Source organism: Mytilus californianus, unplaced genomic scaffold (genome assembly GCF_021869535.1).
Source record: "Mytilus californianus isolate M0D057914Y unplaced genomic scaffold, xbMytCali1.0.p SCAF_6, whole genome shotgun sequence".
NCBI lineage: Eukaryota > Metazoa > Mollusca > Bivalvia > Mytilida > Mytilidae > Mytilus > Mytilus californianus.
Window position 1 is genome coordinate 43,728,624 of NW_026262712.1, and position 15,799 is coordinate 43,744,422.

Genomic DNA, 15,799 nt, shown 5'->3' on the forward strand with positions numbered 1-15,799 from the left:
TTAATCTATCATTTGAGACCGGAAGTGATATTCTACAAACCGGAAGTAGCATATTATCTCCCTTATTACAGGCATTAGTATATATAAACCATATATTTTTGGAATCAGTGTAAATAAAGCTATCATATGACACCGAAAGTGACATTTTCTAAACCGGAAGTAGCCAATTATCTTCTTTTTTACAGGCAAAGGTATATATAAACCATATATTTTTGGAATCAGTGTAAATAAAGCTATCATATGTGACCGGAAGTGACATTTTCTAAACCGGAAGTAGCCAATTATCTCCTTTTTACAGGCAAAAGTATAAATAAACCATATATTTTTGGAATCAGTGTAAATAAAGCTATCACATGAGACCGGAAGTGACATTTTATAAACCGGAAGTAGCCAATTATCTCCCTTTTTACAAGCAAAAGTATATATAAACCATATATTTTTGAAATCAGTGTAAATAAAGCTATCATATGAGACCGGAAGTGACATTTTCTAAACCGGAAGTTGACAATTATCTCCCTTATTTCAGGCAAAAGTCTATAGAAACCATATGTTTATTGAATCAGTATGAAAAAACCAATGATTGGACGCCAATAGTAGCTTTGAGTAAACCAGAATTAGCTTCTCATCAATTATTTAGAAAATTGATGTGGAAAGACCTTCAATTGTTCTCTGAACAATTGGTTTTTAATTATTATTATTTTTTTTTTTTTTTTCTTCTGCCAAATTTTGTTCTTGCGATAAATGTTTGTTTCGCAATATGTCGCTTAGATATTTCTCATATTGTATCGTATAGTTTATGCGCTTTTAAATTTCACCCTGCTAAGCCGAACCATTTTCTTTGTAAGAGTTATCTCCCTATTCACTGTTTATCATCTGTGTGCATCTCTTTCGTAACAAAAAAGATATCGACAAAATTCTTTTTACAAATTGTTCGTTACATCCTAAGTAATTTTTGGCTAATTTGGATCGAAGCGATTCGATGAAATTTTATAGGAGTTATCTACCTTTATCAAATAAATTTGTCGTTATGTTTTTGTTACTCATAAACTGTAAGCCATATAAACCTATAGTCTTTTTATTTAAGGTCCTTGGATCCTAACTTCGAAAATGAGGTCAAGGTCAAAGGTCAAGGTCAAGTTCTGAATTTTGTCTTTTGCTTGTTTTTGCATTTTCTCCGATATTTTTAATGTTATATGTTAAAGAACAAGTGCAAAATGTTTGTTATATTGTGATGAAGATATGATACATTTGGTCTGAGACAATCCAGCGACATCTTATTGGAGTTATTGCCCCTGAAATGTTTTATTTTAAGGTAAATTGATTATTAATTCATATTGGTACATGATAAAGCCATAAGATCTTTTGCAAAATGTTGGGTGACATATGACCTTGAAAAATGTCAACCGGAAGTGACCTTGAGTGAACCGGAAGTAGTCATTTTTGCACTTATTTCATGTAGAAGTACATAGAAACCATATATTTTTTGAATGGTCATACATTAATCTATCATTTGAGACCGGAAGTGATATTTTATAAACCGGAAGTAGCATATTATCTCCCTTTTTATAGGCAAAAGTATATATAAACCATATATTTTTGGAATCAGTGTAAATAAAGCTATCATATGAGACCGAAAGTGACATTTTCTAAACCGGAAGTAGCCAATTATCTACCTTTTTACAAGCAAAAGTATAAACCATATATTTTTGGAATCAGTGTAAATAAATCTATCATATGAGACCGGAAGTGACATTTTCTAAACCGGAAGTAGCCAATTATATCCCTTTTTACAGGCAAAAGTATATATAAACCATATTTTTTTGGAATCAGTGTAAATAAAGCTATCACATGAGACCGAAAGTGACATTTTCTAAACCGGATGTTGACAATTATCTCCCTTATTTCAGGCAAAAGTCTATAGAAACCATGTTTATTGAATCAGTATGAAGAAACCTATGATTGGACGCCAATAGTAGCTTTGAGTAAACCAGAATTATCTTCTCATCAATTATTTAGAAAATTGATGTGGAAAGACCTTCAATTGTTCTTTGAACAATTGGTTTTTAATTTTAGATAGATTTACGACATAACAAGTTTCAATGTGATAGACAACCGCAGAATCGAAATATAACGGAAGTTGGTAACTGGATGGTATTTCTTTAAAAATACCAGTAAAGTACCTTGTGTTATATTAAAGTATATACATGTACTAGTTTCTTTTTTTTTCTTATCAAGTGCCTCTGTTCTAGCTACTAGATCATATGGGATTGCGTCTTATATATTCTATGTAATGATATACCCTACACGTGCGTTTTTTTCAAATATGATATTATATTGTTCAGACTTTTAAGAGCTGTTTATTTCAAAGTGACTTTTTCATACTAAAATTCGTTTACTATTGAGAGGATTAATTGAAATCCTAGTTGTAAGAAAGTATTTTTCTGTCTTAATTCTGGATTTGATATTCGATAAGAAGTTTGACAAGGAGTGTTCGAATAGATTAGTATTAGCACTTCAATCTTAATTAAGAACTTATATCATAATAATGCATTTTATTTGGATTCCAAAACGAATCACAATAAATCAAAGTTTGTAAATGCAAGGATTTACTTTTGAATGTACAATATATGTGTCTTTCGTTTTCTATGACAATTGTAAACCCAATTTTCAACTATTGTTCAACCGAAACTTTGCGATGTCCTATTCTAATTTTTAAACCCTTCATTGTTTTCTTACTCCCGACAAAAATGGTAAGTAATAATTTGGAAGAACATGCCCGGGAAGTTATACTCATAATTCCACTACATATAAAGCCATGCTAACTCAAACCTCCCACTCGAAATGAAATCGCACCACGAATCCAAAGTTTTAATTTGCGCTTTCTGGATGAAGTTCAAAATTTAAGCTGCTAATGGAAAGTGAGAGTATGGTTGACAAGGGACAGATATTTAGGTTCATACTATACGATCAACGACCTATTAAATGAATTGTTTCATATTCCTTAAAAGGCAGAAGGAATCGCCTTCACTTGACATGAGACATTCAATTAAAACGTATCCAGTAGTTCGGCCGGACGGGAATGCATATATATACATACCCAACGCCAAAGGACGAGACACCTTAGCTAAGCATAGATTATAAATTATTTGAAATAAAAAAAAATGTTTGTCAATTCATTTAGAAATTACAAATAATCAATGTTGCAAAAACAATTATATATATATATGTATTAGGTAAACATTATAAATGTACTGAACATTCTTTTGTTAAACCTTATACCATCTTTAACTTCAGGACAAAAGCTATATGAGTACTTATAAAAAGCCCCTTTGAATGAAATAACACTTTAGCAACTATATGCGTCCGAAGCTGTTTTTTAAAAAAGAATCATGAATTTTATAAATTTTTAAAAAGAGCTTCTCAAATTCTGTTCATATTAACATTGATAAAATTTACTACGCACAGCAAAGGAAACTCGTGTTTGTCTGTAACATATTTTGCTTTGTATCTCATCAAAAAATTAATTCAATGCAAAGTGATAATGGTAATTCAAGTAAAATGACAAACTTTAATTGGTTAGCACATTTATTATTTATCATCATCACAATATGTATCTTTGTCTACATTGTAATATTCCGGATTCAGTTCTTTGTTATACAGGCAGTCCACAAATGTTTTGTCACACTTACATACTCTCCCCTTACAGGAATTGCGACTATCTGAAAATATAACAATGAAATATCATTACACTGAAATTATAAAAAAAAAATACTTCATTTGATGTAATGTAAGATTTGAAATAATAAAGGCACAATTCTTCATACGTGTACCAAACACACGAATTGAGAGATCACATTTTTGTTCTCGTTCTTTTTAAAATAAACATAATACTGGAAGTAAAGATATTATAAGAACATTTAATATACTTATAATGATTAAAATAAATAAATATGATAATCATAATTAACATAATAATAACAATAAACATAATTATAACAACAACACTAGTTGAGACGAGAACATGTTAATGTTATATAAATATTAACCCTGCTTTGTACTAGTACGACATGCTGAGCTGGCTTTTTAACGTGCTAGTGTACACGGTAAAATACCCGGACACATTATTCCGACTCCGAACCGATCAGTATTTGCTCTAACTCCTTAAAGCTCTGTGCTTAGCAGAGAAGCAGTAATTACCATTAAATTTATTTAAAGTCTTATGAATCGACCGGGGTTCAAACCCACGACTTTCCGCAGTCGAGGCAAGCACGTAACCAGAACACCACAAAGGTTGTAGAAACAATTTAGCATTGTTCCCGATCATACGTTGAGATGCATCTTCGCTAGCCAAGGGTTACTTTCCTCCTCTCCACCCTTGGCAGATTAAGCCAGCATTTGTGATAACAATGTTGCGCCATTTATCGGTAGATTAAAGTCACGCCCATTCCGAATACATTATTCTTGACCAATGGTAGCACTTGAACTCTTCAATTTGGAGGTAAAAACACGGTAGCGTCTAGATTCTACACACTTGGTAAAGCAGGAAACGAAAATATACGTTGACATTCATGCATTTGTGCAAGAAACTTACACAGGAACTTCTATTAATTGATAAAAAACATTCAAATTGTCACTAAATATAGTCGTATGTTTAGGGATGTAAAGACTTGTTGCATAATAAGCACGTGCCAATTGGTTTACATACACTTTCTTCATTTACACGTGATCATGTTATAGGCGCTTTTTGATTGGATGCAGCGAATTTCGACTGCAACCAATGAAAATCATACCCTTGTGTCTCCGAAATTCTATCTCAATCCGCCAAGGGTGGAGAGGAGGGAAGTGGATCGTAACCCTTGGCTAGCGAAGATGGTTGAGATGCAGCTACATTCAAAAAGTAATATGTTTCTGTCAGATGAAGCGTTTGCCAATTTGTAATATTCAAATGTAAGCGTTGACAATCTTTGAGATGAAAATTATCTAAGCAGAAATAAATTAATAATTGTTTTCTCGTACATCATAATACAAAGCGCAACTAGACTTATTTATTTATCATATTTCATTCATTGCCACACATTATATTGTAATTATATATGATACAACACATTAACTACATTTTCTTCATTTTCTTCATTGTGCGATACACGTGTATGAAGATAGCAGACTGATACCAAGTTGAAATTAAAGAAAAGAAATGGAAATCGTTATTAGAGAAGGTAAAGAAAGGCCAAGTTGGTATAGTTGAACTGCTTACATCATACATTTTTCTATGGGCTTTAAAAGTTTAATGTAGGTGCTTGATTTATGATTTTATGTATCTTATATACTTGTTTTTACTTAAAGCATAGTACGGAGCTTCGAGATATTTGTAGACTTTTAAACTAAAGACAAATTTTCACAAAACAGTCGATTGTTGTAGGTGCAAATACATGTGGATCTTGTTTGTACATAAGCATAAATTCAACCGAAAATAAAATCCTCGGAAAGATAGAATTGTTCTTTTTAAAGCATTGATTTGCATCTCTGCACCCGGCGACAATCATCGGTATAAGGACATCATTCGTAAATAAAGCTCAACATGCAGACTTCTTATACGTTCAGGTATTTCACATCAATATCACATTCATATAAAGCACAAAAATGTCAGTATTCACCTCTGAAGCTAACAAAACCTTTAAATAGACTTTTTAAGAAGGGATATAGTTACGATACTGTTGTCAGGTCATTAAAGATTGCATATTTTGGCGTTAATATTGATTCACTTATAGGGTCTTTGCATCGGCACTAAACACATTTATTTAAAAACCAGTTGTTGGCATGACACGGGTTATGTTCTTCTCATATATGTTATGATGGTATGATACTAAACCCCTAACGGGAAGGATTGAGCCTGATATTCATATGATGAAGACATAATCTTTCAATCAATTTAATTGAAGTCTGGAGCTGGTATGTCAGTTAACTGCTAGTAGTCTGTTGTTATTTATGTATTATTGTCATTTTGTTTATTTTCTTTGGTTTCTTTGGTTACATCTTCTGACATCAGACTCGGACTTCTCTTAAACTGAATTTTAATGTGCGTATTGTTATGCGTTTACTTTTCTACATTGGCTAGAGGTATAGGGGGAGGGTTGAGATCTCATAAACATGTTTAACCCCGCCGCATTTTTGCACCTGTCCCAAGTCAGGAGCGTCTAGCATTTGTTAGTCTTGTATTATTTTTAATTTTAGTTTCTTGTGTACAATTTGGAGTTTAGTATGGCGTTCATTATCACTGAACTAGTATATATATTTGTTTAGGGGCCAGCTGAAGGACGCCTCCGGGTGCGGGAATTTCTCGCTGCATTGAAGACCTGTTTGTGACCCTCTGCTGTCGTCTGTTCTATGGTCGGGTTGTTGTCTCTTTGACACATTCCCCATTTCCATTCTCAATTTTATTTTGGGAAATGGGCAATAACTGCTTCGGAAACGAAAAGTAAAGTACACCTTTTATGTTCAGGCGTGTTTGAAATGACTATTTCGTCTTGAAAACATATGTGATACATCGTCTCGCTTCAGATTCTATGTTTATATATATATATATTTAGGCTACAGATTGATATAATACCATAAAAGATTTACAATACTAAAACTGAAATGAGTCAAGTGAAATACCTTTCTAATGAGTCGTAACAACAGAGTAGGTGTGTTAGAATATAAAGATTTTACTAATAGTACTTGACGACAGACTTTACAAGTTGATCTTCAAAATACATAACTTCAAACAAAATTCATTTTTGTGTGTGCTATCTAGTGTTAAAAGTCTTCAACATTTAAAAATTGTAGTCTGCCCTTCCACGAAATATTTAATTAGAATTTTTTCTAAAGTTTTTGAACTTTCATAAATTTCCCCTGACAACAGATCAGACAACAGTTTTAAATTGAGTATAGGCATTTTAGTGATGCTTAATAGATATTAAACACTTTTTGAAAATACAACTTTCATATAATGGTCGTTATCATGGTAATGATGCTGTGTAGATAAATGTATCGGTTTTCAAGAGTAAAATTTACAGCGGGTTAACCCTACAATAGCTTTAATTTTTAGAGCGTGTCATCCCTAAAATGGCTTATTTTTTTACGATTGAAAAAATATGTGGCGTAATGGGGAGATAATTTTGACGAAGTAAAATCCTGACTGATACATGTGTGTTGCCTGGGGTAAAGAAATATGGTAGTCTCTGATTTTATAAAGTTCGTCATTAAAATTTCATTGTGCAGGATTTGTATTTGTCCATTCATGTATGGACAAAATTGGTAAGTTTACTTAGATTTTCGGTTTAAGGTGAGTGTCACGCTATCTGCGCTTTAATGATCCCGTGCAACAACTCTCTGAAGGGTTCCTAGGTGGAAATGCCAAATGTTTTCCCTACCCAACACACAGTTATTTTCCATTTGCAGTCCCAATGTCTCACTGTCTATGGGGGTCACATATGTACCTTGCACAAACGTTCAATTGCATGTAATTGTTTATTTGATCTCGTCCCGAATATACAAAAATTATTTGACTTTAGTCAATAATCCATCAATAATACTAGTATTAATTCTGTATATTCCGAAAGCAATGGAAAACTTTGATAAAGAGTAAAAATGGATAAAAGAGAAGTATAAAACAAATCTAGTGGAACTTGAATATTTAAGGGCATACGATACAGTTACAGGGGAGATATTGACGTTGCTAACGTAAACCGTTACTTTTCGAGACGTCAGACAGCGACATATCGGGAAAAGAGGCATTTTTCGAGTTATTTTAATCATTAGCTTGAACACGAGTACGTGGACTCCTCTTTTTAAAAATAACATTTGACTTGATATTGTATAACGAGTATTTGTTCCAATTTTTATGAAGAAATCACCGATGTATTTTTAAAAAAAATTTTTAAGTAGATAAATATACAGCAAAAAATGCCTTTTTTTCCAAAATCAAGAAAATTTAATAAAAATAAATTAATTACCAAAAATTGTTACCCAACTTAATATACTTCTTTCGTAGCAAAGTTGTTCTAAATCTTTTACAAAAATCCCCATGTATTTATCTTTGAAACACAAAAGTGAATTATGTCTGTTCAGAGGATATATATGTCCAAGAACCCGAAATTTTAAGTAAGTGTCTTGAAGTTTGACCCCGTTTATTTCTAAATTTATCACATACAGGTATATTTTTTATTACAAAGGGGAAGTATAAAACAAATGTAATGGAACTTCAATATTAAAGATTGTTATTTATATCATATGTCAACGATTAGCATTACAACTAATGCTATTTAGCTGTGCATTGATATTGAGGACAATTTGGATATTTTGATAGAGTAATTGTATTGCCAGTTTTTTTAAGCACAAATGCTTCGCTTTTATAATATCTCAACATTTGCAAGATTGTGATAAAATTGCAGCGTTAAGCCGACAGAGTTTTGTGATTTTTGGCACATGCCCTGATTACAATATTGTGATAATTTGCACATTATTTAGCCTTTTAATTTTTTTGTTTCTATCGTCACTGGTGCGTCTTTTGTAGACAAAACGCGCGTCTAATGATGAATCTTTTGTAGACAAGCACGTGTCTTGCATACTAAATATAAAACTTGTATCCATGATGAGCTTTTTGTTATTTTCAAAACTAAAATGACATGTGATTAGACATAAACATGATAAAAGTTCACAAACATCTTGATGTGAAAGAACTCCAGTTAAAATTATTCAACCAATTAAAAATGATACGAATATGTTTCGACATTGTTTAATTTACCTTGACAGTTGACTGTTTTGTTCTGGAGATCATATGCATAAGGCCAAGTCTTAGGCCAACATGCATCTTCACAACCATAGCAATCGTCGTGGTCTTTACAACACCTAACAAATAAAAAGCAGTGTATTCCATCAAAGAACATGAGCAAACAAAAGAATAGAAAAAAATGGCCTAAAAATAAGAGAATACAGAAATAAGGACTCTCAATTTGAATTTCTCTTAAATGATTGAAAAAAATATACGATAGAAAACGATCCAAGACATTCACTAAACAGTCATAATTTTACAATCTGTATTGTTTTTGATATTTCTCTTAATATAATTAAGAGATATTGTATTGTCTCTTCAGTGTTTATTAATTTTCAATGATTATACATTTGTTCATAATATCGGACTACTTTTCATTTTTTTCGGGCATTTTTTGTGTACCAACTATATTTTCAATTATTCTTGTAACAGATACTTCGTATTGTCGAACAGGACCCTTATCTGAACCCAAATTTGATTTTTTAATAATGAACTAAAACTGCAACGTTGGTGCGTTTTTGACAAAGTTTTGGCAATTTTCGTGATGTAAAAATTAGGGTATGTTGAATTGGACAGACATTTTACTTCCAAATTGGCTACCTATTGATCCATTGTGTTTGCAAGTGTTAAGATTGTTGATTTCTGAGTTATAACTGTTAAACTGTTAATATTGTTAAACTGTATCCTTTATGCATACTTACTGATCCACGCCATCTAGTTGGGTGCTTTCACCATACCATCCACAAAAACAACCGTAGTCTAAAAGTGAAGCAGCTTGACCTGCTCCAAAATGATATGTTAATTGATATGCTAGGTTCCATAAAGCTCTCTTATGTCTCACAGTTCTGGCCTCTGAAAAATTAGCATGTATATGCTTACGTAAACAACCAAGAACATCGTATTTTATATAAGTTATAATTTGATAATATTTTTACGTTTGCACATTTGTTGTATTGTTTGTTTGGTGTTTTCATATTTAATAAATCGTGCACAATTTTCTATGGAAGCTTATTATTCTTGAATATCTGACGTCATACCCTGTGATGGCTTAAACTTTCAAAACTTTTAGGTGTTCGCACTTCGTTTACCAATACGTCATTCCTTTTTGTCCACTGGATTTTTATTTTCGACTCAAATTTAAGATTACTTTTTTTTAGTTATTCAAATCGTTATTGCTATTCAATTAAATAACCTGTAACAAATATAATAGTACAAAGGCTGTATATTCATCTGAATCATAAGTTGTGAATTTGCGTTAATTCTTTTGGCATACGTAAGTGAAATCAAACTATCAAATGTTTTATACTATATAAGTGACGTCACAATAATATTAGGAAGTTTCGCGAATTTCGAGATATAACTGTAAGCATTTGAATCACCAGTTATTTCGTTAAAAAAAACAGTGCAGAAAAGTCGGCAAAATGAGAAACAATAATTTATCATTTTCAACTTACAGTTTTCTTACCTCCAATATAAATGTACATTACTGTACAAAATAAGCATGCAGCAATATTCTGAAATAAACACAAATATGTCTGAATGGATAATGTGCAAAACATGTGACAAATCTTTCATGACATTAGAATGAAACAAGTGATTTGTGTATAAACATAAACATTTTCTTAACTTTAAAAAAAGTCAAATCCACGTTCTTTATACAGTTCGTATAAATATTTCAACTTTGAATGTAATTCAGTATACACTCATTATATTAGTTATTTGAATTCTTTACGTTCATCAAAATTTTGTGACTATGTTGAACACATGATACAACAAATACAGTTAAGTCTGCCTCATATGTTGACTAACATCTAGAGATTTACAATGAGGGTCGGTTGAAAATAAAGCTTTACGACAAAAGAGATGATTGCAGCTTTCCAATTGTGAACTTTCAGTTTCTATGTAGCAACATTCCAGCAGCGACTGCATACGGAGTATATACCTCCCAGTTGATACGATATTCCAGGGCTTGTATTTCCTATTATGATTTGTTTGAAAGAGGGTTGATGATCAAAAGGAAGTTATTAGACCAAGAGTTCGAAGTGGTGAAGTTGAAATCATCCCTTTGCAAATTTTACGGACAATATCACGAGTTGGCTGACCGTAATGCAATATCCGTTTCACATATGATAGCGGATATGTTTCAATTGTCGTAACTACAATCCCGAATGTGAACTACCTCATATTTACCGGGTTTGTACTAACATGAGCAAAACGACGGGTTCCACGTGTGGAGATTGATCTGCTTACCCGTCCTGAGCACCTGAGATCATCCCCAGTTTTTTGGCGGGGTTCGTATTGCCCAGTTTTTAGTTTTCTATGTTGTGTTTTGTGTATTATTGTTTGTCTGTTGGTCTTTTTCTTTTTTAGCCATGGTGTTGTCAGTTTATTTTCGACTTATGAGTTTAAATGTTTCTTTGGTATCTTTTGCCTCTCATTTTCATACTTTTGCATGTTGTTCTCCTTTCAAACATGCATGTATAAATCAGCACTTTGAAATGATTACAACAAAGAATAAAGTAAAAGTGCGTTGGTGCATAAAAACATATACATGTAAGACAACTGAAAATTCTTAAAAATTGTTCTTACCTGATGTTCATTTATTATGTAAAATCATGAATTGCCAATAAGGAACTGACTTTGGAGTATTATTTTGGTAATTGCTTTTGTGGCGCTTTTTACACAATCCAGTTTTTTGTGGAGGATTCAGTGTAGTTCAACCTTGTTAGTCTTCTAAACATAAACATAAATTTCGTTTTTCTTTCAGTAATTCCAAATAAAAGAAATTTCATAAATATCCTATAAGAATTAATTTGTGTATTCAGTTGAGAAAAAGCAAGATATCCATCCACCGAAAGCGGAATGTTGAAATAATATATCTACTAAATATTTTGTTTATCTACCATCATGTTTACCGATATGAACCTTTCATGATTCTTTAAATAGTATTAATCTACATTTATAATAGTGTCTTTTGAGCAACCTAACCCATCAGTAATGGTAGTCCTGCTGCCAAGAACTAATCTTGGGATTGTTTAAACGGAAAGCCGTACTATGGTAACTATTTGAATGTTGTGTTTATTGTTTCCTTTAAACGTTCTGTAAATTATCTAAGTGTATTACACATGTTTCATTTGACATCTGTAGTCAGTCTGTTTGTCAGGAACAAACTGTTTTCAGTTGTTATCCGCATCCTCTATTCTCCGACATAATTGATCGTTCAATGTGTACGTTTAGAAATTTAGAAATTATCAAGAAACTACGATTTCAACTCTCTCAGGTAAAGTTGACTTTAAATGGATTTAGCTATTAATTTAGGTCATTTTTTTATCATATAGCTCTTCAAATGTTTCAGTTCTTATACATCCTTGGCTTTCAAATATTCGGCTTTGAGCATTCCTGATAAAGATACGTCCAGAAAAGCCCTTTGGAAGAATAAAAGTTATAACTAGTAGCATTCATTTGTTTAAATATTGTGTATATAACTGTGTCAGAATTCAGACGAAGCAAACAGATTGTTTTGATTTTTTTGCTAAACTCTTGATTCCCTAAAAGTATGTACGTGTTTGCTTTGTATCAACCCCCCCCCCCCCCCCCCCCCCCCAAAAAAAAATAACCAACTCATTACGCATACACATACATTCACACAAACACATGGACAGAACACCTAAACCACAACTTTCTTCAAGAAACTTTAAATTTATGTCGAATGTTTTAGTGAGAAATTATGACTGAAACTTAAATTGAGCATTACACTTTTTTATAATTTTATAAATAGTGTTTATCTACATTTGTGACAGAGTTTATTGAGCAACCTATCCCACCAGTAATGGTAGTCCTGCTGCCAAGAACTAATCTTGGGATTGTGTAATCGGAAAACCGTAGAATTGTGACTATTTAAATGTTTTGTATATTCTTCGCTTTTAACGCTGTGTAAGTTATTCAAGTGTATTACACATGTTTCATTTGACATCTGTAGTCAGTAAGTCCGTCAGGAATAAACTGTTTTAAGCTGTTGTTTGCATTCTCTATTCTCAACAGAATTCATCCTGCTACGGGTACGTTTAGAAATTTAGAAATTATCAAGAAACTAAGGTTTCAACTACCTCAGGCAAAGTTGACCTTAAATGGATTTGGCTATTTATTAACGTCCTATGTGGTCATATAGCTCTTCAACTGTTTGAGTTCATATACATCCTTGGATTTCTAATATTCGGCTTTGAGCGTTCCTGATAAAGGTAAATCCCAAAAAATTGGGATTTGTTTGCTAATCTCGAGCCCCTTAAAAATGTACATGTATGCTTTGTAACCCCCCCCCCCAAACCAACCAACCAACCAACCAACTAACCAAATAAAAAAAAAAAAAAAAAAAAGAAAACCAACCCCTTTCACACACATAAAAACATGTAGAGGACACCATAACCATAACCACACCTTTATTCCAGAAACTTTAAATTTATGTCAAATGTTTTATTGAGTAATTGTAGGCTCGTGTATTTTAAATGGTAATAGTTTTCCCATTTTTGATAATCATTTAAATATTTTGTCTGCTAACTCCTAATTTCCTTTTCATAATTTTATTATATATAGTTTAAAAGGCAGTTTTGGGAAAATCTCATAAAATCCTTGTTATTTCTTCATAGTTTTGAAAGAATAAAGGCATCACAGTTAAGTTTATGAAAAATCTAGAGAGAATCATTTCCCCGCCAAAAAATAAATGATTATATCTATAAAACATAGACACAGACATTTCATTTTCTTCGGATTTTTAAGTTCCTTAATTTATATATTACCCCTTTAAAGCAATATGAAAAAAAGCTTGTTATTTGAAAAAAAAAAATAGCACCCGATATCCTTCAATGGATCTTCTAGCGGAAATAATAATATAAGTATCATTAAGGTATCTTCAAGTACCTTATTATGAATCAAATGGATTTTAGACATTTTAAGTGTTTTTTATATTAAGTATCCTTTGATCATTCGATTTTACTGTGTATATCGGAATCAACTTATTGAGGTATCTGCCCTTTTCCCGCCGATCAATTAATCTCTTTGTCTCTCTCTCATTCTCTGTTTTTTTTTAATTGCTTTACATTTGTCATGTCGTTTCTGAGTTGAAAATGCACAGACATACCGTATCGGTCAACCAGTTCGTGATAATGACCGAAAAATGTATGTAGTGTCGATTTCAGTCGATTTTCTTTATGACCACCTTGAACAGTGTTTGTGTCAGGAGCACAACCCGGTTAATGAAGACCATCCATACAACTTGAACACGCAGATGTTATCCTGTATTTTTTTCTAATTATAATCCAGGTCATTGTCTGGTTCATTTACTTTTTGTGATTTCACATATTCTATCTTTAATTGTTTGTTACTCTCGAAAAATGGATAGTTTTTGAAATGAATGTTTTAAATGCTGTATGTTGATTGCTTACAAAATCAAGCTCTAGAATATGACAAATGTTTGAAAGAATATTTGACAAAGGTACTGATTAAACTCATCATAGATACCAGGAATAATATTATGTACGCCAGACGCGTGTTTCGTCTACAAAAGACTTATCAGTGACGCTCGAATAGAAAATGTTTATGAGATCAAATAAAGTACGATGCTGAAGAGCATCGAGGACCCGAAATTCCAAAAAGGTTATGCCATAATACAGCTAAAGTGATATATTCCTAGGTAAGACACTCTTCAGTATTTTGAAAAAAAAATAAAGAATTGCAAATAGTTAATTTTTAATTAAGACCACATCAATGACTAAGAAACAGGTAAATGCTGAACGTATTTCAAAATATGAATATATAGTTATTTGACCGGTATTTGAAATATTTTTTATATAGAGGATGTAATTTATCTGAATAATTTCCTTTACAGGCTTCATATTAAAGATTGCTGTAAAAAGTAAAATCACAAAAATACTGAACTCCGAGGAAAATTCAATTGGAAAGTCCCTAATCACATGGCAAAATCAAATGATAAAACACATCAAACGAATTGACAACAACTGTCATATTCCTGACTTGGTACAGGCGTTTTCAAATGTAGAAAATGGTGGATTGAATCTGGTTTTATAGCGCTAAACCTCTCACTTGTACGACAGTCGCAGCAAATTTAATAATGTTGATAATGATGCGTGAACAAAACAAACAGACACAATATGTAAAAATGTTTCAAATAAAGATAAGAAGTCTAATTCTGTAGGTCACATTCGGAAAAAGGGAACGGGATTGCAGTTACGACATAAGGAACATATCTAATATCATCTATATAACAGATATTCCATAACGGTCAACCAACTCGTGATGGCGTCCGTAAACTTTACGAAGTGATGATTTCAGCTTCCCAATACTTCACTACTGGGAAGCTGAAATCATCTCTTTTGTCGTAAAGTTTTGTTTTCAACCGACCCTCATAGTCAATTTCTAGATATAAATCCTAATCAAGTGGCAAAGTCAAGAGCTCAAACACATCAAACGAAGGGATTACAACTGTCATATTCCTGACTTGGTACAGGCATTTCCTACGTAGAAAATGGTGGATTGAACCTGGTTTTATAGCGCTAAACCTCTCACTTGTACGACAGTAAATTGAAGAAAATAATTTATATTCTGGATAAGGCAGGTCAAATAACTAGATATTCGTATTTGGAAATACTTTTGGTCAGTCTGATATGCTTCTTTATAAATCCATAGTAGAAGAAGGATGATAAAGACCAAAAAATGTTAACAAGCTATACCCGCAAACAACGCGAGATGATAGGGAAAATAAAAGACTGAAGAAAAGAGTAGACAATGTAGCACGAAAAATCAAATAATTACAAACTTCAAGCATGGCATGTCAATAATCCTTTTAAATTCTTTATACCTTTAACTTTTAGGTGACGAAAAGCAAGAACAGCTAATTGCCAGAATATTGTTATGTTATGCAAAAAAATGTACTTCATATTTGGAGTTCGAGCATAAAGAGTGACATGTACATGT

General features: G+C 32.2%; 1 protein-coding gene across 1 annotated transcript; it reads right to left on the minus strand.

Annotated features, from left to right (window-relative positions):
- Window positions 1-3,581: 3,581 nt before the first annotated feature.
- LOC127706382 (basic phospholipase A2 PA-9C-like) lies at window positions 3,582-10,320 on the minus strand. Its single transcript, XM_052210964.1, has 4 exons — window positions 10,278-10,320; window positions 9,514-9,664; window positions 8,786-8,889; window positions 3,582-3,719 (listed from the first exon to the last, which is right to left on the minus strand). The coding sequence occupies exons 1-4, from the start codon at window positions 10,294-10,296 to the stop codon at window positions 3,589-3,591; spliced, it is 405 nt and encodes a 134-aa protein (XP_052066924.1). The 5' UTR covers window positions 10,297-10,320; the 3' UTR covers window positions 3,582-3,588.
- Between the last annotated feature and the right edge of the window lie 5,479 nt (window positions 10,321-15,799).